This window comes from Bombus vosnesenskii, unplaced genomic scaffold (assembly GCF_011952255.1).
Source record: "Bombus vosnesenskii isolate JDL3184/JDL3185 unplaced genomic scaffold, Bvos_JDL3184-5_v1.1 scf7180000013302, whole genome shotgun sequence".
Lineage (NCBI taxonomy): Eukaryota > Metazoa > Arthropoda > Insecta > Hymenoptera > Apidae > Bombus > Bombus vosnesenskii.
In genome coordinates, this window is record NW_022882951.1 from 2,699,707 (window position 1) to 2,725,238 (window position 25,532).

Consider the following 25,532-nt stretch of genomic DNA (forward strand, 5'->3'; position numbering starts at 1 on the left):
AGATAGAAAACTCAATGAAAGAAACTAACATATTAACGCGATTATTACGAACGGTAGCGAAAAAGTATAAGTTCGTCTTATATATTTCGTCACCAGACTGCGAGTATTGATGCATTTACACTAAAAAAACAAAACAAAAAAAAATAGAATTTATGCAGAAATTTGTTCCATCCACACGTTATAAACTACTTATGTACATATACTATTTGGATATTTCATATATTTGCCGTATTACATGTATTCTATGCATATTTTTACATTTTTCAATTTCCCATAAAATGCACAAAAATCCGTAATGTACCCGACACTCGCATTTTTTCATCTTTCAAACGAATAAGTACAATAATTTCCTGCAATCTCGCCAACATAATTCGAAAGCAAAATCATAATTCCAGATTTAAGAATACTAAGAAATCTTCTTTGTCGTTTACTAACATACTTCAATGAATTTCTTTAAAAATGACATAGATCATCTCACTGTGGTCAGTGCTCGATCATTGATTTACGATATTTTTTGGTACGTTTTTACGATTCTGGGAAAAGCATCTCGTAAGTAAACTCTTGCAGGATACCGTTTGTAATCCCTGTGAACGTGTTGGAAATAGCGCTCTCGATAGATGGCTTTATCTCTTTCATAAAGGAGTCGAAGTTGCTGTTGATGGCGGTGTTAACAGCTTCGCCAAGAACTGGATCACCGCCGAACAGATTTCGCAGATTCAGTTTACCACCTCCTACCGAGATTCTGGTCTTAAGTTCGGTCAGTTTCAGATAATTTTCACCGTCGCTTCTCTTTGACACCTGCATCTGCAGTTTCACCAGCGCCTTGCAATTTGTAAAGTCGCCAGTCATCGGCCCGCTTCCTCGAATCTGAAGAAGGATTACTCGTCCATCCACGTCGTAATTTCCTTCGATAGAAAGATGTGGAAGGTCTAGCTCGACTACGAAGTTTAGGGTGTCCAAATTGGCTCTGCGGAAAATTGAGTGTATGAAGGATTGAAAGAATACAAGAATTTCTTAAAATTTTAAAGCATTGAACGTCAACGTGGACTCCGATGAGCCAGGTTGAAAAAGATGCGCGGATATGGTATATACAGGGTGGTTGGTAACTGGTGGTACAAGCGGAAAGGGGGCGATTCTACGCGAAAAAAGAAGTCGAAAATATAGAATAACAATTTTTCGTTCGAGGCTTTGTTTTCGAGAAAATCGACTTTGAATTTTCGGTCGGTACGCGTGCACTTTATCGCGTCTCGTTATAACGGATCTCACTGTAGATCGTTGTCTCGATTGACGTTATTTTTTTAATTTTTTTAATTTTTATTCTATATTTTCGACTTCTTTTTTCGCGTAGAATCCCCCCCTTTCCGCTTGTACCACCAGTTACTAACCACCCTGTATATTTTGCGAAAATATACGTTACGGTGCAGTATATCTCGATCTATTCCGATATTCTCAGGATAAAATGTATAAAAATCTCGTGGCGATCGAAGAATATTTCCTTTTATAATTTTATATAATTTCCTATGCTCGTAAAGAACTTTTAGTTAAAATAGAAACGATTCTGATTGATAGAAACAAGGAGAATCGTTTGATTAATAAATTACACGTCACTGACATTCATCGTTTCCAAACATACGGTTTCCATCCCTTTTTGCAATTCACCTGTCACGTTCGCCATACAAATTATTTCCAACTAGAGTCACAGCAGTTCGTGTCACGGTCACTCGCGCATATGCGGAATACAAAGAGAGGATCTCTTACTGTTGTTTTATTTATTCGTTTATGAGTCACCCCGTCGGGAATCAATCATCACCAATGAATTGCATCTGATTTTCAAGACTTAAGGACGATAAATAACGAAGTATGAGACGAAACGTTGAAAAAGATATAAACCAGAAAAAGGGGAAATATAAAAAATGTGAAAGATGATTAATACTAGAACTACCATACCAGTCAAATTGATCGGTTTTACAATTTTATTTGAAAATTCCTACTTTATGTTATATCTTTTTTCCGCAATGATGTAACGACTTTCGCGACGATAACTAAAAGAATAATATAATGAGTTTTATTTTGTTTTTTATGTATTCAAACTGAAACTAATTTTGTATCAAGGCTACTTATACCAATACCAGTGAAAATTACTGGTACTTGTCAAAGTGTAAAAGGTTCCTACAATGTGTTTATCGAACCCCATTTGATCAGTTTCCTCGTTTTCAACAACTTGCCACGCGTTTTTCAAATTTTTACCGTCTATCATTCGATATGATGATATCGGTTATCGGGAAAATTCCGGATCGATCGCTAGATGCTAACACTAAAAATACCACACCAGTCAAATTGGCTGGTTTTACAGTTTTATTTGAAAATTCCTACTTTATGTTATATCTTTTTTCCGCAATGATATAATGACTTTCGCGAAGATAACTAAAAGAATAATATAATGAGTTTACCAGTGAAAATTACTGGTACTTGTCAAAGTGTAAAAGGGTCCTGCAATCTGTTCATCGAATCCCAATTAACCAGTTTCCTCGGTTTGTACAATTTGCCACGCGTTTTTCGAATTTTTACTGCGTATAATTCATTATAATTCATTCTTCTATATTTTTAAAAAATTACGATAAATTAGGTAATCCCGATACCAAAGAATGGAATTTTTTAAGTTTCCGATTATCCGAATTCTCTGGAACATTTGAAATTAATTCGTTTCTCCTCGAGTCCAAGTTCGTCTTCGCGAACATACTTAACTGCTACGCTATACGACGTCGTCATTTCCGAATGTCATTTCAAGGCAGGTCGTTCATCGCCGAGTTCATAACATGTGTCATTACCCGGTTAATTTGACATAATGACGGAAGCCAAGTTTGTTTTATGAAACCTGCTACGCAATCTTCCTTCATATTCACTGAAACTCGTCTCGAATAATTAACTTACAGTACTGACAGTAGGTAAATCGAATTTTGCAACAACATCATTATTTTCGTAATAAACAAACTTTGTACAGTCTATTGTAAAGGAAAACATAGCAAGTTTCTAGCAATTTTAATTCACAGTCAAAATTCTATTATATACGATACTTGATACTTGTGAAATTTACTGAATACTTGAAATATTAATAACTTCATCTTTACGGCGCAGAGGTACAAAAGCTAAAGTGAATTATTTTAATTATTTAAAATTTTAAATAATCGTGATCTTGTCACTTCTCGAACATGAATGCCATGCTATGATAAAAACTGATGATTGATGAATCAACGACACGTTATAGCGTCTAGACACAACGATTCTTTCACTGTTATATAGACACATCGTTCATAATCAAGATTACAACTCAGACACAACAATGATGCTCGAATCTGACATTTTCCCTGATCCTATCGACTTTCTATTACGCAAACTTAATTATATCATAAATCAGTCGCATTTACATAATTCGTAGCGCATTAAATTTTATAATAAACGACGTAACGCGTTACAACTGTAAAAGTGGAAAATTCGTCGATAAAAATTCGCTAGTAATATCTTTACTTATGGGATTTCTTTTAATTCTAATTTTTTTAAAATACGTGTATCAACAATGCCTATACTGTGAATATTTTTATATTTTTACAAACACCGGGAAAGAACCGAAGCTTAAATAGAAATTCTTCTCGTACAAAACTTATACAGGGTGGTTGGTAATTGGTGGTACAAGCGGAAAGGGGGTGATTCTACGCGAAAAAAGAAGTCGAAAATATAGAATAAACATTTTTCCATCGAGACAACGATCTACAGTGAGATCCGTTATAACGAAACGCGATAAAGTGGACGCGTACCGAGCGAAAATTCAAAGTCGATTTTCTCGAAAACAAAGCCTCGAACGAAAAATTGTTATTCTATATTTTCGACTTCTTTTTTCGCGTAGAATCACCCCCTTTCCGCTTGTACCACCAGTTACCAACCACCCTGCATATTTGCGTATTTAAATGTATATCATACGATCTAGTTGTTAAAAGTATTTAAAAATATCACAGCAAAATATAATGTATCTCTCTTTAAGCGTGGAAATATCAGACTTGTTAGGACGTATCATCGTATTCTTACAACAATTTAGAATCTAATGACCATTGTATATTGACTGGAAACATAAATAGTTTACGATCGGATATATTCTCAGCCGCTTCGGTTTATCGAAACATCTTGTAATTGCGGGATTCAGTGAGATCGAGAATGAAGCAACAAAGATATTATCAAGATGGGAAATGTTGCAATTATGGCAATTGATAGATCTTTGAACGATATAATATAATCTTGAATTTCAAGAAAAGTTATCGCGTGAACATTTATACCACGCGAACTGCAAACAACACGAAGAACTTCACTATTTAATCTCGTCGAAATAATTCTAACTTCAAATATGTAACTGGTTGGATTAAGAGGAATAAATCGTAATTTTTCAATTTTCTTCCACTTTGAATCTTTCAGATATTACAAATTATGAAAAGTTTCTTTTCTTATTGATTTTGCTACTTACTTCAACTTCAATAACGTGAAGTTACTGGCGCCATGAACGGTGACATTCTTCAGCATCAATTTGATGTTCCCTCCTGACGTGCCTACCAATTCGTCCAATTCCAATGGTTCTAAAGATGGTATTTTATATTCTGGTACTCCAGTTTTCAATTTGGGTTTAAGGCTATTCACACTTGCTTTTATGCAATCGGCCAAGTTCGGATCGTTCTTCTTGCAAACGTGAATGAAATCGGCTGCATGCAATTTAACAAACAAGTATTAATTATTATTTAATCACGAAATCAATATCAATGACGAAACATCTAAATCGATGATTAAATCTAAATGTCGACTGTAATTTTTCATTTGAAAATGTTTCTTCTTCTTCTTCTTGCTACAAAATGGTAGAATGGAAATTAAAATTTAAATGACTTTTATTTAATCGAAGATAAATTCAATAGTAACGTTTTTCCATAAATATGTAAATTACATCGAACATGGAGCGTGAAATGCGACAGTAAGTAGAATATGTTAACAAACAAATGTCAGCTGAAAGAATAAAACGAAAAGATAAAAAAGAAGACTACGAAGAAATATAATCATTTAAAATCTCGGTAATCCCGAAAATATAGCTAGCAATAAATAATTTTTATTTTACGTTTAATTTACAATTGTGAACGATAAATCGGAGAAAAAGCAATTTTACGAAAAATTTCAAAAATGTCTTTAATATTCTTCTAAATCGATAAAAATTGCTGGAATACAATTTCTTTGGATTCAATTACTAGAAAGTTAATTAATATTCAATATTTATATCGTTTTCATAGAATTAAATCATACATCTAGTTATATGCCTATACGTCCAGTTGCTTTTTCTGTAATGCAAATACAAACTCGAGATAAGTTATTATTTATCTTCTGAAATTTTCAAAAAGCAACATGACGATACTAATTACAACTTACAAATGTATGAATTCTTGTCAGGTTTACCTTGTGGTACTTTGTAACAAATTAATGACTAAACACAATCAATGTAAATTACCTGTGACAAAGATTAATAGAAACTTTTCGTTTTAGAAAACTGATTATTCTCAACGCGAGAATTGATTGTAATTTTAATAAATAAATAAAAAAAAAAGAAGAAGAAAACTGATTGATCATAAGTAACTTATGTGATTTAACGTATTGCATGTATTAAAAATTGTAGAAAATATAGAATAGATAAAAAACAAATATGTTTTCAAATATGAAAATACACAATTAAAAAGACTTGAAAATCAATAATACAATTTTTTTTGTAAATACAGTTCCTATGCATCTCACTTTCGAGAAAAATGCAACTATTTCCTGTATTATATTGCTCACATACTCGGCTAAATTATTAAGATTAGAATGTCCATTGAAATGCGTACGTAGTAGGTGTACATACATACATTAAAATTAATTATGTGATTCATCGACTACGTGCACCCAATGACTAATTACGATTTAAAATAATCTTCCCTATCTGACTTATAATTTGAAAACTACACTGAATCTAAAAGTAAGGTAGCTTCTTAAATAGGAAATGAGATTTGACAATACCATCACGTTAATTTTTAAATGACAGCTTTGTCGTTTTATAAAATTCTCGCAAACGATAAAATTATCGTGCACACATATCCATAATTTGGCAAATCAAATTAAACGTCAAAATTACTCGCGTGTTTCAATTCGTTGATCCAGACGATACGACACATTTTCGTTTAACAGTTTCCTACAAAACTACAATAGTCACGTAAACGAATTTTCTTGTAGAATAAAATTTCAGACTCGTTCTAAAAACTTATCGATCGCACGTTAAAATATCACGTATGAAAATATTCCAAAATCCACGGTGTATTCCAAAAATATCGTAAATCGATAAATCATCGAAGATCATAAACCTTCGACTATAAATCACCAAAATTCGTGCTACGTTGCACGTAAAATTCAACCAGTAGCCGAACTATAAATGAAAACCTAAGCGATAAAATTAAAAGAGATTGATCGAAAGAATAAAAATTGCAAAGTGTCACTTACGTAGTTCGTGCGCGAAAGTAACGCCAAAAATCGTCACGATCAATCCGGCTAGCACGATTGTCTTCATTTCTTCTTCTTAAAGATTAATTTCTTGGGTGGAAGAAAATTTTGTTAAAGAGTTAAAATAAATATAAAAGTATATCTCGATCGTTGTAACGGAGAATCTCGAATGAGAACGATCGCGAATGAAAGAGCAGGGCTGTTTAGTCACCCACGAATGATCAGATCGTCGGTCTACAAGTGAATAACGCGGAGGTCAGTCTCAAGTCCTTATAGTTCTACCTTTCTCCCCTCTCTGCTGTTATTCGTCGATGATACTTGCTCTAGAGCATCCAGATCAACGTGCTGGAGGACATTACGAATTCTCAACATGTGATCTTGACAAGGCGTGTGTTGCGATATTTTTTTATCTTATACACGTTAAAATGTGCATATTCATGCGAGTTATACATTCTACAACTCAATTTATCTTTCCATTAATTACTCGGACGAAGTTTAATCCGTTAAAGGTCAGTGTCGTATTAACGCGATTTATTTGCAATTTTTGTTAGTTTATCTACGTTATTTATTACATATGAAATAACACACGCGTATTGTAATAATATACACGTGATATAACTATAATAATATTATATAATAACGACGAAAGAAAAAATTCATAAAATTCTTGAAATTTCCAATTATAATTCGTTCTCGACCAAACTATTTCAATGTTTATCGGAGATTTACGAATTACGAAACATTTACCCTACATTATGCAAGTATGACAGACTAGCTTTATTTTTTTAATCGCGGAAATCTATTCTGTTTTTATAGTTTGTAAATTACTTCATTTCCGTTTCCCAATGATGTTGCGTTTCCACGTTATTATGTCTTGTACCTACTACGCCACTACGTGATCGATAATGAACTTCCTGTTGAGCGAATTCGCTTATCCGAACATGAAATTGTATTATTTCAGCGAGAAATGATAGATTGCGGGGGAAGTCAGTGAACCTTAGTTACATAAATTATTTGTCCTTCGTTGACTTTTAAGTAAATGGAATTCTATTACATTGATGTATTTAAAGATTCGTTCGAGATGTACAAGCAGTGTCTAAGAGGAAATTCCAAGATCTAATGGATCCTAGAGTGCTCTAATGCTTGAATTTCTAATACATACGTTCTTAAATTTGACTTTTTCATTTTACTTTGGCGTGTCGAGTACAAGAATTTTATTTCGAGTATCGTACAAATTACAAGAAACATTTAATCGAAATTAATGCAGAATATGGTTTAAACGATTATAAAAAAATCTACAACCTTTCAAAATCTGAGCATAATAATGATAATACTTTACTTTGCTTCCATCTCGTTGTTAATTTCATCTATAGTTGTTCACCTTCGTATTCGCCAACGAACATTTAAAATTTCTGTTTTATTCATAAGATTTTCAATTCACATTTTCATTCGTATAATGATGTTTCCATAGATCTTCCTTACAACGAGTTAACCATACATCTTCATATTTTTTCGATTAATTTCCATCATTATGCAATACAAAAAGAAACAAAACTGTTGGCTCGTGTTGACTCATTCCTGAAAAATGCAACGACACCTAAGGAAAACTTTTTCTCCTATCCAAGATTTTTTCTGTCTTGTCATCATCACCTACAGTGTTTTTCAATTTCCATCATAAAAACTGATAAACTATCTCGCCTGCGACGCAATTCGCTACTATTTCAATAAAAACATTGAATAAGTAGGTGGTTAATCGTCATCTTGCACTGTTTAATTACTTAATACCAATATCCATATGCAGTAGGATGATCATATTGTTGTTAAAGCCACTTGCATTAAATGATGATTTCACACTAATTTTCAAATGAAAATCTAGTCGTGCCTAGTTTTTGTTGTTTTTGCAGATTGTAAACATACGTTTGGCAAGATCGTTAGAAAAATGATCTTTTACATGCGCGTTATTTTCTTATCATCGCGCTGTGGCTCTAATAATTTGGTGGTTCCCTTATTTTTTTTACAATTACAACAAAAGTCTATTAGCTTTATTTCTTTCTATTGCTGCTATCACAGACTAAAACCATACTATCATTTCGTGTGTTTCATTCGATATTTTTATAATTTTACTTTCTGATCACGGTGCTATGTTACGTTGTATCCTTTTACGATTTCACCACGTGCGACTGTATTAAGGAAATTTAAGAAAACCATTTATCAAAATTAAAGGTTTACGAAGATACGATACCGAAGAGAAGAAGAGAATGAAATTATGTATCAATTTCTATAAAAATACGATCAATTACGCTTTCTTGTTCCTACGCGAAAAACATTATTAGCTCAAGTATACAATGCCTGATGTATACCGAATAATTGCACATGCTTATTCATACGTCTTTTTACATGTATAAAAGTTACATTTCCGATCATTAGACTGCGGTCGTTTATGCAAATGCATATTTTTACGAACAAGGATATTTCCGCAGATATATTTCTTTTTTAACTACTGAATATATTACAAGGACAACTGTGTTTTGAATATTTTTTACATGTTTATTTATTTTGTACATCAGATATCTATATATTGCCCATAAATGTTGTAGCATTACATTTCCCATAAATATACATAAAGATACACGATCTACCGATCACCGTGCATTATGCCGACATCAGAAAATCCACTTACGATATAACCATTATCAATTCTTGCATAAATGTAGGATTACAATACAAAACTATATATTTACTCATATCTCGTATCTATCCTACAAGATAATTTGATATTTTCGTAAATAATTTTTAATTATATATTCGTGCATTTTATTCTACATAGGAACAAAATTCTGATTATGCGGAAATACGAAATGACCTCGTAAAGAAAAGTAAAAAGAGAAAGAGAGAGAGAGAGAGAGAGGATAGGATAAAAATAGCCATCCTTCGCCACGGAAAGAAACCTCGCAAATTTACTGTATCGCGTATAATTGGAATGATTTTTACGAAAAACGTGCGTACACGTGGAGTGAACGTGCTCGAAAAGAAGCAAATGTTTGCAGGGAAGCATATGCACGTGATGTATCAAGGTAGAAATAGTATTTTGACCCTGTCCTTCGACGACGTCGTCGAGTATCACGAGCCGGTTGGCCGGTTTTTCGTTTGTCCGCGTCCCTTTCTTGGAAAACAGGCAACGACCAGCAGTCGTTGCTAGAGGAAAGACAATACGCATTTAGAATATTAGTAGATCGAGGTAGCGTAGTCGTGCTTTTTAGCGCGTCCGCCACATTGAAACGCGTCATAGAGATGATTTGTCCATTTTGATTCTTCGAGAGCGTATCTGTTCGATGAAATCAACGCTATGGAGCGACGACAGGGAAACAATGCTCCGTTATTAGGATCTCTTCATCACGCTGTATATAAACGACCGACAGAGATTTAAATAAGAAGAGAATATCTTCGTATTTAGATTTGCTTGATTTAGGAATTTTTAATGAAATTTTGCTTGAACGTAAAAACATACTGTCCCCTATAGATAAGCAATCATTTAAAAAACATTTCATTTACCAAATTAAAATTTAATCCCGAAAACCTATTTAGAAGTAAAATTTCACTTGTGACTCTTCGCCAAATTAAATATGAATAACAAGATAGGTTGCCAGCTTACTTGAATTCGTATTTGTGAATAATTAGCAAAAACAGGTTTCTCTCAGAAGTGAATAGCGATTTTTAAAAGAAAAAGAGATTGTAAAAAAAAATAAATCCATTGCTTTAAACATGCCATTAGTGGAGTAGAAGAGTTAAAGAAGAAAACAAATAAATCTAATACATCTTAATTGGTCTATTTATGAGTAAACGGTTTAACGTTGAAAGAATTAATTGACAATTTGAAATATAGAATCGAAATGGAGTTTGTCAAATTTCATTAAAATTTCTTGCCGAATTCTATAAACGTTTGTGAAATATAATTAAATGTAATACAGTTTTGGCAAGGATGCCTATTTTTAACTATTTACCATAACGAGTTATAAAATTTCAGCAAAGATAAACGATTCTCCATTAGTTGTAATCTAACGTTATTTACTCCAAAGAACAAAACTCTCAAAAACGGTATTTTATGTAACGATAATTTATTTCAATTATATTATAATTTAGATTATTAAAAATAACGAACTTATTTCTCTGGATATGTTTTAACGCTTCTTATATAATATTACACATAAATAATAACAAGCTTACGTATAAATATGAATCAATGTATCGAGCATTCCTTCAGAAAAAATTTCAGCAAAATGTCATGGAAATATCAAAATGATCATAAAGAAAATTACTGTTGAAAAATAAGAAATAAATGGTCGATATTGAGAGAAAAAAAGTTTCGTGTCCCCTACTGTTTAATTTCATTCGTGTTTCTTTCCATTATCATATCCAAAAGCAAATGCCGAAAACGAATACTTTCTCGTTAATTGTAGGATTGCGTTATAAAAATTGCCACCTTCGAATCGTGTTGTTCGAGTTAAACCACAATAAAAGCATAAACTCAAGGAGTACCAGTGTCTTTATCTGCTTCTTTAAAAACATGAATTATTGATTACCTTTTTTTATAAACGTTGGCAGAAATATTATTTACATGTATTTGTGTGTGTATTAATTTACACGTGAAAATATTCTTACAAGTATAGTACTTTTATGCATGTAAATAATTATTTTATGATTAATCGAGGAATACTACAACATCTTAGATTAAGAATACAAATTTTCCTGCATCTTATCTGTTATAACCTGAATAATTTTTGCGTGCAATATATATACCTATGTATATTTTATATATATTTTATGTCGTGTAATTAACAATCATATCCGGTTTGGTACTTTCTCTGTTTACTACATTGGAACGAGTTAAAAAAATCGGAAGTTTAATTTTTCTTCTGGACAAGACCGAAAAAATGATCTGAAGGTAACGAGTTGTTTCAGCGACGAACAATGTCATTTACGATTAAAAATTAACAAATATTATTTTTCACCTTTCTCCGTTCTTTGCAGACGTGATACGTTGCAAAAGTGATACGGTTTTTATTACAAGAAGAGAATATCTTCTATCCTTGTACAACGTACAAATATTATATTTCATATTATAAGAGAAGACATGGAAAGGAAAAACAGTGAAATTAAGTCATCTTCAAACGATCAACCGATCGCATTGTAAGTTTATTTTGTCATTTCGTGCGCATGATTCGATATTAATTAGATCATGTGACCAATCATATTGGTAATTTCATTAATTTTCCTCATCTGCCATCCGAGGAACAATGACGGGCGTGCATAATCATCTTCACGAAAGGCTCCGGAACTTCGGAACGTCGCAAACGTCGAAATCATTAATTATTCTTCTCGTTTCTTCTATTTTGTATAGTTTCCACGAACTCTATTAGAAGTCACGACACTCGTTCATTGAAATTGATAAATTGCAAGATGACAAATAGACTCCCTTGTAACGAGACGTTTCATTGAAGAAATTATTAAATTTAGTGAAGCAAGCAGCGTAATAGTTGTCATTTATCTTTTACCGTGTGTTGCATTAAATTTCTATTCAAATATCATGAATTGTTACAATACAATATAATTAGCTTAGTTAAATGGATTGTAAATATTACAAATGCGTGAAATATCATGTAAATGGAAATAGCACGAGTTGAATATCGACTATATACAATTTTAGAATTTAAAACGTTAACTTGGAAAACATTTTCCGATTCTATATTTAAGGCTATTAAATTTTGTACGTATAGTAGCTACGAAAAATAATTACGCGCACCTTTGCTTCTCAATGATGCACTTTTCATCGGGTTTTACATTTCGTTTTCGTAATATTACATTTTTGCACTCGTATGAAAGTTTTACCAAATAATACGAAATTCCATATACCTGGACATAATTAATTAGTACGTAAATATCATAATAAATACAACGATGCGCAAATACCTTTCGCAAACGCCGTGGATTCATCTGTTTGAGTTTGAAAAATGACGACTTTTCGTTTATTTCGTTAACAAACGTGTATGACAAAAGTGAACGATGCTTTCTCGTATTAAATGTGTAAGTTTGCCGTAATGTTACAAACGATTATTTCTTCAAACTGCCTTCTTCTCTCTAATATTCTATTCGTCGACGTACTGAGAGGATTTTAAGATTGTATACGTTCTAAATACGAAACGTGTACACGTATAGTGAATAATTCATAAATCATAGGATTTTCCTTCGTGGAAATTCCTATTTTAATATGTAATTAGCGATTGCAATTTCGATTCATTTTACACGTGTTATTTGCAATCATACATACATATGTAACGACCATTGCATCATAATTCTTAAATACCAGAAAATAAACTGTTTTTAGCTTCGTATTAATAACGTCGTTCGATCTGTTTTTCAGTCTAAAATAGATTTGAAAGCTCATTATAGAATTCGGTAGAAACGAAATAGTTAAAACACATGGGAGAATATAAAACGAATGATAACGCGAAACGTATAACATGAAGCAAGGTATACAAAAATATATTGTGTAAAGCACACGTTATAAACTAAAAAATGAAAACGGAGAAAGCTGCGATCGTTACGAATGCCAATTTACTGGCACGATAAGAATATTGAACGATAATTCAGCTTCCGTCATTCTCATTCTTCAGTTAGTCATAAATAATCGTAACAATGCAATCGATGAACACGCGAATACATAACATAACGTGATTAGTCCAATTCGATGGCATTTAAATTGTTATTGCAAATCATCCATTCCTTAAAACTATCATACATACACTTACATAATGTCTACAACATTTTACATTCGTATAAGTGACATAAATAATGCGAAAGTAAGCTTATCAGGTTGAAATATCTTAAGTTCGAATTACTTCAAGATTCGAAATTATCGCAGCTCGACTAATTTAATCTTATGTTTAATAAAAAAACTGTAAAAGTTAACTGTATAACTTTAATCTCAGCCACGGTACGTTTTACACCACAATACAGCTGCTTTATAATAATAAATGCAGGACACTATCTTATGAAAATTAGCAATAGACTGGCTTTCAACATTGTGATTCTCAGTCGTCGATTTTAACAAAATACAAATTTAAATACAAATTATATACAAATTAATAAATATTTATAAAACTCAATTTTGCTGCCCATTTCATCCGTTTTCTAGTGGACAAAAAAATCTTCTAAAAAAGAAAAGAACATAAAGATAACATTTTCGTCGTTGTATCTTTCGTATGCATAAACTTTTTATTTTTTAATCGATGCGTCGCAAGATATTTGGTGATCCTTTTTCCTTAAGTGACTATCGGACAGATATGATGCAATTTTAATCGATTCAATCGATGATCCACGCATCGTACGGTACCTGAGCAAAGATCCTCTCAACGAAGCTTGTCATTACCTGAACTAATTTCCTCCTTAGATCAGGTTTCATCTCTTTTAACAATTCTTGGCTGTTGGTGTTAATGAAGAGATTTAATGCTGCCACTGAAATAACATAGAGAAAGAAAAACTCTTATTATACATGATTAAACACGGTAATTAAGATTGTTTGAGATCGACTTTAACGCTCACATCCGATAGAACCAAGATTTTATGTAAGCTTATATGCATAATACCACGATTTTCATGAATGTTTACATGTACATACAGCATGTTATACATACAGCAATTTACTCGTTGATTTCCATCAAAAACTGATTGCTTAGATAGATATTCAGTTGATTTGTAGAAGAAGAACACACCATTAGAAAGACTAAGATAAACTTAAAGTAAATTACTAATAATTATATCATTTGGTGGTGAAGAAGATTCTCCGCTTTTGCCGTTTACGTAACAGTCTCGCTTAGTAGTTAAACAAAGAAATAAAATAATGTTTTACTTCTAACGTTTTTCTTATTTTAAATATCATAATTCTATCAAGTAAGACGACTCTGTTGTTGGAAGAGTTCGCTTTTAGAATGAATTTTTGAGAAAATCAAGAATCTTTTAAATATAAATAGATATGTACGCTTAATACGCGTATGTCGTTCTTCTAGCAAACTGACTGTAAAGATCTCTATCGATATATTCGTCACCCTTTTTACAAAATTGGCAACGCTATAATACATTCGATCAAAGGTCGATCAAATTTGAAACGTAGTTTTTACCGAATTAAATTACATTTTGAACAGTTAAACCTTAGTTAAGATTAGTGCATACATTTACGTGATTTAATCCATTAATTCTGTAGAAAAAAACTTACGAATAATGGCGTTGCTGTCACGAACATTTTCGACGCCCATCTTAATATTCTGCACGCTAAAGTCCATTTTAAGTTGCTGCAACCTTAAATAATTGCGACCTTGAGCAGCGAATGGCTTCGCCCGGATGAATACTTTTGCCTTTACACCTTCTGTAATCATAAAAAGATTTACTTTTAAATCTAAGTAGATCTTTTTTTTTATATACTTGACAAGTAGAATTCTAAACAATTTTTTTTCCATTAATCACAGAATTTATACGCTTATAAATCCTGCAAAAATTATACTATTTCCCTACCAATAGCAAAAATTTATGTTTGAAGATCTGCACATTGACCAAGAGGTTTGCGCTCTGCGTTGCAAACAGCAAAGTGCAATTATACCAAACTGGTTGCATTCTACAAGGCGAATTAATTAGAGGTCAACGTTACCATTCGCGCGAAGATAAGCTCAGTGTCTCTCACGATGCACACATTGTCCATATCTTTTTACGTTTCTTTAGGTAAACATTTTGTGTCGCATTAAACGAAAAGAACTTGTATTTTTCACACTTTTTCAACAATTTATTACCATATTTTCATTGAAAACTATCTCTCAATACTTTGAAATGAACGAATGTATGATAAATTAAAAATGTATACACAGGGTGGTTGGTAATTGGTGGTACAAGCGGAGAGGGGGTGATTCTACGCGAAAAAAGAAGTCGAAAATATAGAATAAAAATTTAAAAAATTAAAAAAATAACGTCAATCGAGACAACGATCTACAGTGAGACCCGTTATAACGAGACGCGATAAAGTGCACGCGTACCGACTGAAAATTCAAAGTCGATTTTCTCGAAAACAAAGCCTCGAACGAAAAATTGTTATTCTATATCTTCGACTTCTTTTTTCGCGTAGAATCGCCCCCTTTCCGATTGTACCACCAGTTACCAACCATCCTGTACTCTTTATTACCACGTTAATAATCAGTAAATATCACAGATTACCACTACATTCTCCATTGACAATTACGTTAAAAATAACTATCGTTCCTTACCATATTCACCCCAATAGTCACCAGCACCGCTGGCTTTCACCAACAGCAAGGTACCGCTAGACCTGTACTTGGCAGCAGCTCTGATTTTCGGAATGCTGAGGGCTAATTGCAGCTGCACCTCGTCTTCCGATAATCTGGCCCTCAAACCAGTCACTCGTAACGTAGAAACTCCTCTTGCTGTAATGTTCTTAAACTGAGCCCTGTAGCCATCCGGTCCCCCACCAAGTGCGATATGGAGTTCGTCAAGGATAATGGGTTCCACCTCTGGATAGCCCAATTGCGGTAAACCTGAGGTTCGATAATCGCTAAATTAACACGTTCGATCTGTATCAGGCAGTTTGAAGTTAATTTCGTATTTTCTTTGGTTATCGTCGAAATTAGGTAATTTAAATATCGTTTAAATATCGAACGATGCGAAAGAAAATTTTGGGATGGTTGAAAATACTCGAGAAAATTGATGTGTTTCGATTTATATTTAGAGAGATATAAAGGATATCTTTTTTCCATTTCACGTGTTGCAGATGTGAATGAAAGTCAATTTTGTGCTTATAATTAAAAGGAACAGCGAAAGGAGGAAAAAGATTAATCGATCGATTGCAGCTCTGTCTACGTTTGTTTATTGTTATATCATTTATCAAGAATAACGAGAAAAAAAATTCTTATAAATGTCAGATAAAGATGAACGCTTCGATGTTAAAAATTCCTGCGATGTTTTATTCGATGTTCTCGAGTAAACCGAGCCTATTCCATCGTACTGCAACGCGTAGTTCTAGTGGAATGTAGGACACTGGGTGACCATTCGAATACACCGTTATAACCTGCTTCTTTGGCGCTCGATGTTTCTTTTTTTCACTCGTTCTCAACGATACCACGTGCTCCCGCAATCTGTAATTCCCGACTTTCGACTTCCGTATTTTTCACCGCATGACACGCGAATCCTACTTTTAGAAAATGGGTCTACGGATCTCGGGCAAGTGTGTAATGCAACTTGGTCACTGCGATCTATCAGGTGTCTTGCGGCGAATGATCGAGAGAAAAGTCACAGATTCCAGATACGAACGAAATTTAGAGTTGAATGAAACGATCGAAATAAAATTTTATCGGAGAACGTGTTTTTTTCATATTTTCAGAAAACAGTTTGTTAAGGGTAGAAGAGAACAATTGTTTATTTGCAAATATATTTATAAATATCGGAGAAATTATTTTGATACATTTGGAAAAAGTAAGATACCTTTACGTAAGCGATCATTGTACCTTTTAAAATCTTATACGTATTAAGCAAGAACTCAACGTATACGAGATTAGTGTATGTTTAAGTAACAATAAATAAATCGGAATAAATCGAAATAAATCGTAAAACGTGTAGACGATTATCGACTTGTTAAATAACAGGTAAAATGTCTGAAGATAATTAAACTAAACATTTGTTTAACGATTAAACTTTACAGTTTAGTTCTAGAGTTACGTTAATTCCGCAATTACGTAATTATGCGTAGTAGAATATCGATATTCCCATGAGAATTTCTACAAGATAGGTACCGTTAGAAGAGGATTTTGATCCCGGCACTCTTCCCGAGGTAGTCTCTGTAGCAACACTAAAAAGTGTAAAACACGCGTAACTTTTTCAAAATCCTGCTTTCGCTAAAAATTTACAATCCGAAGGATACTCAACGAGTATAATTTTCCTATCTATTTTAAGATTTCTGCTAACAAACGTTTAATCGATATATTCCGTTAAAAACGTAAATACACGCGGATGATAAATATTAACAATATTAAAAATCAGACGTTAATCTAGGTTAAATTAATTATTCCACTAAACTTGGCCAAAAAGTTTAACGCAAATAATTTCTTACCATGCCGGAAGTGTTCGGTGAGAGCATTGGCTGACCTAGCGAGACAACTCTCGATATTGTAGTCCCTGCTGGAGCAAGGTTCTAAAAACTCTAATCCTCTGTATCTACCGATGGCCTGTACGCCGATCAGCAACGAACACGCGCACACCAACAAGATGCTCTTCATCGTTGTCTTCGGTTTCAGATCGTTGGCTCCTGTATGTCGACGTTCCCCGAACCTTCTCCGTGTCGATCGAATTTCTCCGCGTGGAATGACCGACGGTCAGGGATGCGCCAAGCCTTATAGCACCTTGACATTGCCCCCGCTTTGCCTTCGACGCTTGTACACGAAGAACAAAACAGAATCCAACGATGGATCGAGCACCTCCCTTTTGAAGGACTTTCTTCGAAATTAAGCACTGACGAGTTGTTTGTGAATTAAGTTCCGAAAACATTGCGTTACACGGGCTTCCTTGTAGCATAGTTATAGATAAGCAAATCGATTAACTCGACGAAACGAAAGCTAAAGAAAATCGACGAAACAAAAGGTAAAGAAAATCGACGAAATTATATTAGGACAAGCATAGGTCAAGCGCTTTAGCATTGCATATCGTAACATGTTATTTTCTATTAGTATGTAACAGAATATTCTTGTATTTAATGTGGTGTTCGTTTATTTTACTATATTGATATTTGCATACCGATATTGATACCGATACAATAATGTATTTTTCAATGCGCGTAAAACAACGAACAGACTTAACGCAATGGTACAGAAGTTTTTGAAAGAGTTCAGAAATGACACAGTCGAAAGTCAACGTCGGTAAAACAGCGCCGCCGGTAAACGATAGCACCGCTGGTGACTTCAACGCGCGTATAAAGAAGCAACCGTTAGGCTTCGACGATTAGATCGCGGACTAGAATTTTTAAACCTACAATTTTTTTAATTTGTACAATGCTTTTTCTAAACTATTTACGGTTATTTAGAAATTAATTGTAATACGAAAAATTATCCGTTAGAGAAATTAAATTAGCATGGATATAGCGTTTTCTTCTGCAAAGCAAAGTATCCAAATGCATTACAATATTAAGCGTATATTATAAATTAGTATCGTATTAATATATTTATTCCGTTCGAATTTATTTCGATGTTATTTAAAAAGAAAAATTGTAATTGCAAACGATCCTTATTTTACAAAATTATTATAGCCGCGAATGTCGTATATCGATACATGGAAAATAAAAGCTGGTAAAAAGATTTCGTCTCCTTCGGGATTAATTTCGTTCAGGATCGTTACGTTGTATAGAGGTCGATGTTTACAGCGTTTCTCGTGATGGCGTTAGAAAGCGCAAGCTGGTCTCCGAAGAAACAATTCTCATAAATTCGTACTTTCCTCCTTCTTTCTTCTCTGAAAGCATTGCATCGACGCGATCGATACAGAGCACGATACGTGTTAATTATTTTAGTGGCTAACTTTCTCACAGTTTCCATAGTCGCGACTTTCTTCTACGCGTGGAAAACGATAGAGACGAACTGATATACGAAAAGTGGCGTTAATCACCGACATTGTCGAGATTCTTACGAATTTCTAGTTACAACTAGGTATATGGCTTAACAAAGTAGATAACAAAGTATCTTGGAAACACAGTTTGTCAATGAACTAATCTTCCCTTGAGAAGCTTGCTGATCTTCGAAGTAAATGGGAATTTTCTACAGAAAGAAATTAATTTACAGAAATTAATTCTCTGGAAGATTGTTATCGTTTCGAGAACTATGATAGTAAAGTTTCTGATCCTCTGCGAAGGAATAATTCGTTTTAAAAATAGCTTCAACTTGAAAAATATAACATAACTTTATTAAAATACAATATAACCAACAATATTTGTTTAACATACGTTAAAACACCGAACACATTTATATATTACTAATATATACGGAACACATTTATTATAACGAACGATAAAAGTTTGATCAAGGTACGATGAAAGTAAGCGGATGTGAATGGTAGACGTCAGAGAAGTTGGCGCGTTTAGCGAAGAATGTTAAGCACCGTTAATAAGCACCGTAACTCGTGCTCACGATAGGAATCGATCATGATCGAGCGTTATTAACCGTAATGCTTTCGTACGGTGTTACATTATACGCAAACGCACGAATCTAAAATATTTGAAATCTTAAGGTTAACGATTCGTAATAAAATCGTATTAGAAACATCGATATCTTTTAGAAGCGATACTTTAGCAGCGATATTTTTCCGAAGTTTAATCGCGTTTCCCTGACTATCGTACCTTCTACCCCTATAAGAATCGAAAATTTGAGAGTAGAGTAAAATTACTCGTAATTAATTCTACAAGTAGATAACCAGTGAGATTTCTATGGCTGGAAATAAGAGGAGAACGAAGAATAACAAAATTACATCGAATGTTTCGTTTTTTAAAAAATCAAGTTTTTCCAATTCCAAACATATCGTCGAATTAAAGAACGATTCAACTTTAATCCACGAAGATCGTTCGATAGAAACCGTACAAGATGGTCCATTTATTTTTCGTTACAAAAAATGACAACGACGTTTCGCAGGGGCATTTTCAAAGTCGGTACCTCTGTTACCTAATGTCTTCCTTTTAACGCAAATTATCGACAGTGTCCGATGAGAGTCGACGCACCATGAGAATGCGAGGTCAGAGACCGTCAGCCTCTCAAGGCGAACAGCTATCCTGACAGAGGAAGAAAGTCTCGTGTTCGCTTCGTTACGTTCGTTAGTACGAACGGAAGAAGAGAAGATTCGCGATTTCCGAGAAGCTCTTGAATAATCCTTGAATCGTAATTTGCTATCGTAAAAAGCCAATTGTGTGGTCTTACTCAATGGACATGTCGATAGATACGATCGAAGAATAGAAGTTACGAATAGAATAGATGTATCGACCGATGGGATTTTTCATTCGATGAATAGCCAATAAAGAGATGAAAATTCAGTTTCTCGTTCGTATGAAACTAACAGGTCTGAATATTTGCATTAGACCGCGAAGAAAATAAAAACACTTGAAAAAGAGGAATAACTAGAATTAATTGCATTATCTGTTGCAAAATTGTCTGACAAAAGATCAGGAGGTCGAGTAACTAAAAATACGTAAGAGACAATCAGGAAATAACTATAAATTTGTGTTTGCTTTTAAAAATTCAATCAGCCCTTTCTACTTCTCTTAAAATCGCTATTTTCTACGTATCAAACGTTTACGGAAACCTATAATTTCCGTATCCTGGTTTTTTATCGGAACGTATAAGTATGTCATTCGTGATTCATTTTGTATGAAGACTTTCTTCAAAAAAATGAAAAAATGTCTCTCCACGTTTAGTTTAGTCCAGAGAATTTGCAGTCTTCTAATTAGAATCTCGCTTTTTACATAATAAACACATCTCTTCTTATCGATCTCACTTGTATAAGTAATCGATATTCTCCGAATTAAAAAGAATCTAGCTGATTTGTAATTATCTTTCTTTTGCCTCACACATGAGATTCGTATCCTTCTTTTTCACTTATGTTTTATCATTTTCCCCCTTTCCTATTTCTTACAAAACGTGTATAAAATAAAATCAAACGATAAAGAAATATTTCTGGCAAATACCAAAGTGTCGACCAAAAATACAAAATATCCAAAAATACGAAGTACCAAGTGATGCCCAAAAATATTCACCAGCTTCTTCAATAAAATTATATCGAAATCTGTAAACACGTATGATTCTTTATAAAAGTCTCGTATAAAATATAATTTTTTCGATCTAAAGTTCAAATGCGTCATAAGTCGCGAAGTAGTTTTGAAATAAAACTAGATAACGTAAACTGCATAATGAACTATTTTTACCAACACATAGAACAGTATAGAGCACATATAGAACAAAAAGAAAATAATTTGGAAGCTACTTAAATAAATTTCTATTCTTCGTAATAAACGAGCCAAAATTAAAAAGTTACAACTTCGATATCACAATCGTCTTTATCTCTCGAAAATTACATTTTACAAAAGAATTAAACAAAGAATCGTGACACAATCCTCGCAGAGTTATCTCGTAGGTCTCGGTTTGATGATTTTGTCGAAAGGAAAATTACGAAAAGAGCCGTCAAAAATCTCCGTGTACCCTTTCGAAACGAGTTCGTTGATTATACGTCTGGTAAGCACAAATCCAGGCTGCCACGAGCCATTTATTATTTTATCGAGAATATTCTCGAGTATTTTATGACCGGATAGCAAATTTGTGATATGAAGCTTCAAATCCCCGATCTGTTGTACATCCACATCGACTCGAATCTTTTGTCCTGGTTTTCTGGTAACGACGGTCGTTTGAAAGTAATCATCTAAGAACAAGACAGACGAGATAATTTTATATTTTTCGTGCATGTTGAATTACTCTGAAATCGTTCGCAGATAAAAAGGTAATATCGAAACTCTGTCTTACAAAGATCCAACGTGAATTTTCCCTTATTGTTTATACTGGAGCCTAGTGCTGTCCCTTTAAACTCATACCAACCTGACAGGAATTTTGCTGGGAAACTCTGAGTGTACACTATCTAAAAATTAATATCATTTTTTAATTAATAGTTACTAGTAACTAGTATCGCAGTAAATCTTCGTCTTTCTCTTTGCGATTGTTACGTTAGTATCTATCGTTTGTATTACGAAAGAGATAGACAGTTTCGACGCTGTAAGAGAGGAATCGCGTTGAGACGCACTTTGAACCGATTTGCAGAAACTTTGAAATTTCGTTGCAACGATTTACAGATGGCCAATGTGTATTTTTATTAGTTCGCAGCTGTAGCAGCGCTGATAGATTGCCTTCGAGTCTTTAAAGACCATTGCAATAAGAAAGATAAAGATCTTATGTTGGAAACATTTCGAAAAAGGGAAAGTTGGAACTACTATGCTTTCTACTACTTGGCTTTAGTGCTTAGGCATCTTTGCTTACCTTGTAATTCGGTATGTCACTGACGAATTTCGTCACTTTACTGTTAGTCCATCCACTCTCGGTAACGTTCCTTAGCGTTAAGGTAAAGCCTAATTTGGCATTTCCGCGTGACGCTGATACTTCTTTGGCGAAAAGTGGATCAAAGGTGACTACATTGTATTGGGGAAGGCCAGTTTTGAAGTAAGGTCGAACCGCATTTAACGCTTCTCGTATGCATCCATCGAATCCTGGTACATTTGGATGACAATTCTTGAAATAGTCCTCTAAAAAAAGAAAGTACTGTTAGGATGCTGTAATTGAAGAAATCCATTAAAACTTGCACAGCTGAAATAAACCTCGCGTAGGATTTCGAATTCTTAATAGAAAAAAAAAAAAAGAAAAGAAATATGAAGCTAGATACGGCGTTTTAGATTACCTGAACTAAAAAGGAGAAGATAAATTGGAAACATGAAAACCATAGAATTATGTTACCATTTTAAGTATACAGTAATCTAGTTCGTAATAGTTTGAACGTGTTTGAACGTGTTTGATGCAACATGCAATTATGAAAATTAGAAGAAAAAAAAAGCAGATATAAAGTGTTATCGTGGTATCAATATCGTGCAATATTCTAATTATTATTTCAATAAAAAACAGTAACGCAACAAGATGGGGGGAGGGGGCATTACTGTTGAGAGAATACGAAATTACCATTTAGAAACATGTTAGTGACAGATGTAAATAATTATTATTCTAATTGTAAAATAGGTATTAATCGGTTATACTCTCCGATACTTTTCTATTTCTTCTGAAAAATAGCAATTCTCTTCTAAACAACGTGAAAATAGATCGAAACTCCGTACGCTTTATTATTCTTCGAATACCACAAGGAAATTAAAATATATATCAAATGCTGTTTTCCTCTTTCGCAACAGACCGTCCGTTCACCCCAATTTCCTTACAATTGTTCCGAATCATTTGAGAAAATTTCACTCGCATCGCTTACGCTTCATTGCATTCCTTAGGGCCCTATCAATATACAAAGTGGTTTGTAACTGGTGGTACAAGCGGAAAGGGGGTGATTCTACGCGAAAAAAGAAGTCGAAAATATAGAATAACAATTTTTCGTTCGAAGCTTTGTTTTCGAGAAAATCGACTTTGAATTTTCGTTCGGTACGCGTGCGGTACGTTATAACGGATCTCACTGTAGATCGTTGTCTCGATAGAAAAATTAGAAAAAAGAATTTAAAAAAAATGTTATTATACTTATCTATAATAAGTATTAACTTATTATAAATAATCAGCCATGTCACCGCGCCACGCCAGAAAAATTACTGAAAATTCTCAACGCGAGAATTGATTGTAATTTTGATAAATAAATAAAAAAAAATGTTTACCAATCACTCTGTATATTGTCATTATTTCGAGATTGTCGGCTAAAAGGATCAATATGTATTGTCAATATTTATTGATAAACCACATTTTCATCGAGAACCTTGAAATATCGAGGATATTATCGATCGCCTGAGGACGCCTTAGTTTTCGTCCATAAAACTCGCACTGTTATTAGTTTAATCAATTACTCATTGTTTAATCGCAATAAACTTTCTTGTCGATTCGCTAAATACATTAATATTTTGTTCTTATTATCTTTACTTTATAATCTTGTTATTACTTTAATGGAAGCATTGATGATAATAATAGGTTGGCCCATGGTGAAAGTCGTGTTATTCAATATCGTGGTAATATTTTAACGAGGCATTTTTCGAAACCTTCTCTCGCGTAACTCGTCAAGATGTTACGTGAAAACCCGTAAAGAGAAACAACGAACATCGCGAGCAAATAACAATGAAGAATTGCGAAAACTGCATTTACGATTTTACACTTTGCCTGTACGATCTTGGCCAACGTAATTTTACTCGCACTGGCAGAAACATGAATATCATTTCCTTCTCTTTTCTATACTCATAAGAGAAAAAACCAGCAAAATACTACTCAGCCAAATAAGCAACAATATTCCATATATAAAGAACCATCGTGCAAGAAACGAAACTCTTGTAATCCCAAAAGGAAGACGATAAGCTACTGAAAAAAATTAAAGCTACTGCTACTATCGAACCAATCTACAATTAATTCTTCCAATTATTCCTAGCGATACGATCGATTCTTATCACCAATCGATCCTTCGGTCCATCGAATCCGCGTATCATACCAATACCAATAACAGCACTGTTTCGATTCCAGCTTCGAGAAAACGAAAATGTCTGGATGGAAGAAATTCAACTTTGAAATGCCATTCGCTTACCAAAGTCTGCACTTATCGATGATGCACAAAACAAGGAGATGAATATGACGAAAATCTGGATCGGCGATGACATCTCAACGATCGATAACGTGTTGCTGGTGCAACGCGTTCGCGACCAAACGCACGAAAAATGTAATCCCGAGCAACGCGAACGATGCTTACGCTTTCACTCTCGACCATACATCTGAGAGAAAGGTTAACTGTATTGGGTTTTTGTACTAAGATTTTCGGTCGATCCTACACAATCCAGCGTCGAGAACTGGCACAGTTCGCATTTATCAACGACACCAAGTAATAAAAAATTGAACGATCTTCCACGGTGGAATATTTTACACTGTACTTTCTGCTGCTCTATTTTCTCGCGATCTAGCGAACGTGTATTTTTTTGTTCGTGGATGGTGACATGACTGGTACAATCACAATTTTCTGAAGGATTTTCAACATCCTTGAACGATGGCGTAAATGGAGAGAATTAGATCTAGCGACGAAGAAGGAGTTGTTTTGTAAACAGGTTGCTAGCTAACGTAAGACATCTTTGATATCTAAGACTAAAATTGTCTTCTTATTAAACTTCTAGTGGCGAAGTCGTCGATTTATAC

General features: G+C 33.7%; 3 protein-coding genes across 3 annotated transcripts; all 3 read right to left on the reverse strand.

The window, feature by feature from the left end:
- Positions 1–177: 177 nt before the first annotated feature.
- On the reverse strand, positions 178–6,859 carry LOC117234143 (circadian clock-controlled protein-like). The gene is made up of 3 exons (XM_033495074.1): positions 6,550–6,859; positions 4,511–4,742; positions 178–967 (listed from the first exon to the last, which is right to left on the reverse strand). Exons 1-3 carry the CDS (start codon positions 6,614–6,616, stop codon positions 526–528), a joined length of 741 nt encoding a protein of 246 aa, XP_033350965.1. The 5' UTR covers positions 6,617–6,859; the 3' UTR covers positions 178–525.
- Positions 6,860–12,167: 5,308 nt separating this feature from the next.
- Positions 12,168–18,012, reverse strand: LOC117234128 (protein takeout-like). Its single transcript, XM_033495052.1, has 4 exons — positions 17,711–18,012; positions 15,855–16,142; positions 14,819–14,968; positions 12,168–14,061 (listed from the first exon to the last, which is right to left on the reverse strand). The coding sequence occupies exons 1-4, from the start codon at positions 17,874–17,876 to the stop codon at positions 13,910–13,912; spliced, it is 756 nt and encodes a 251-aa protein (XP_033350943.1). The 5' UTR covers positions 17,877–18,012; the 3' UTR covers positions 12,168–13,909.
- Positions 18,013–20,114: 2,102 nt separating this feature from the next.
- LOC117234047 lies at positions 20,115–25,452 on the reverse strand. The gene is made up of 4 exons (XM_033494881.1): positions 24,934–25,452; positions 22,650–22,912; positions 22,143–22,254; positions 20,115–22,041 (listed from the first exon to the last, which is right to left on the reverse strand). Exons 1-4 carry the CDS (start codon positions 25,004–25,006, stop codon positions 21,749–21,751), a joined length of 741 nt encoding a protein of 246 aa, XP_033350772.1. The 5' UTR covers positions 25,007–25,452; the 3' UTR covers positions 20,115–21,748.
- Positions 25,453–25,532: the final 80 nt, after the last annotated feature.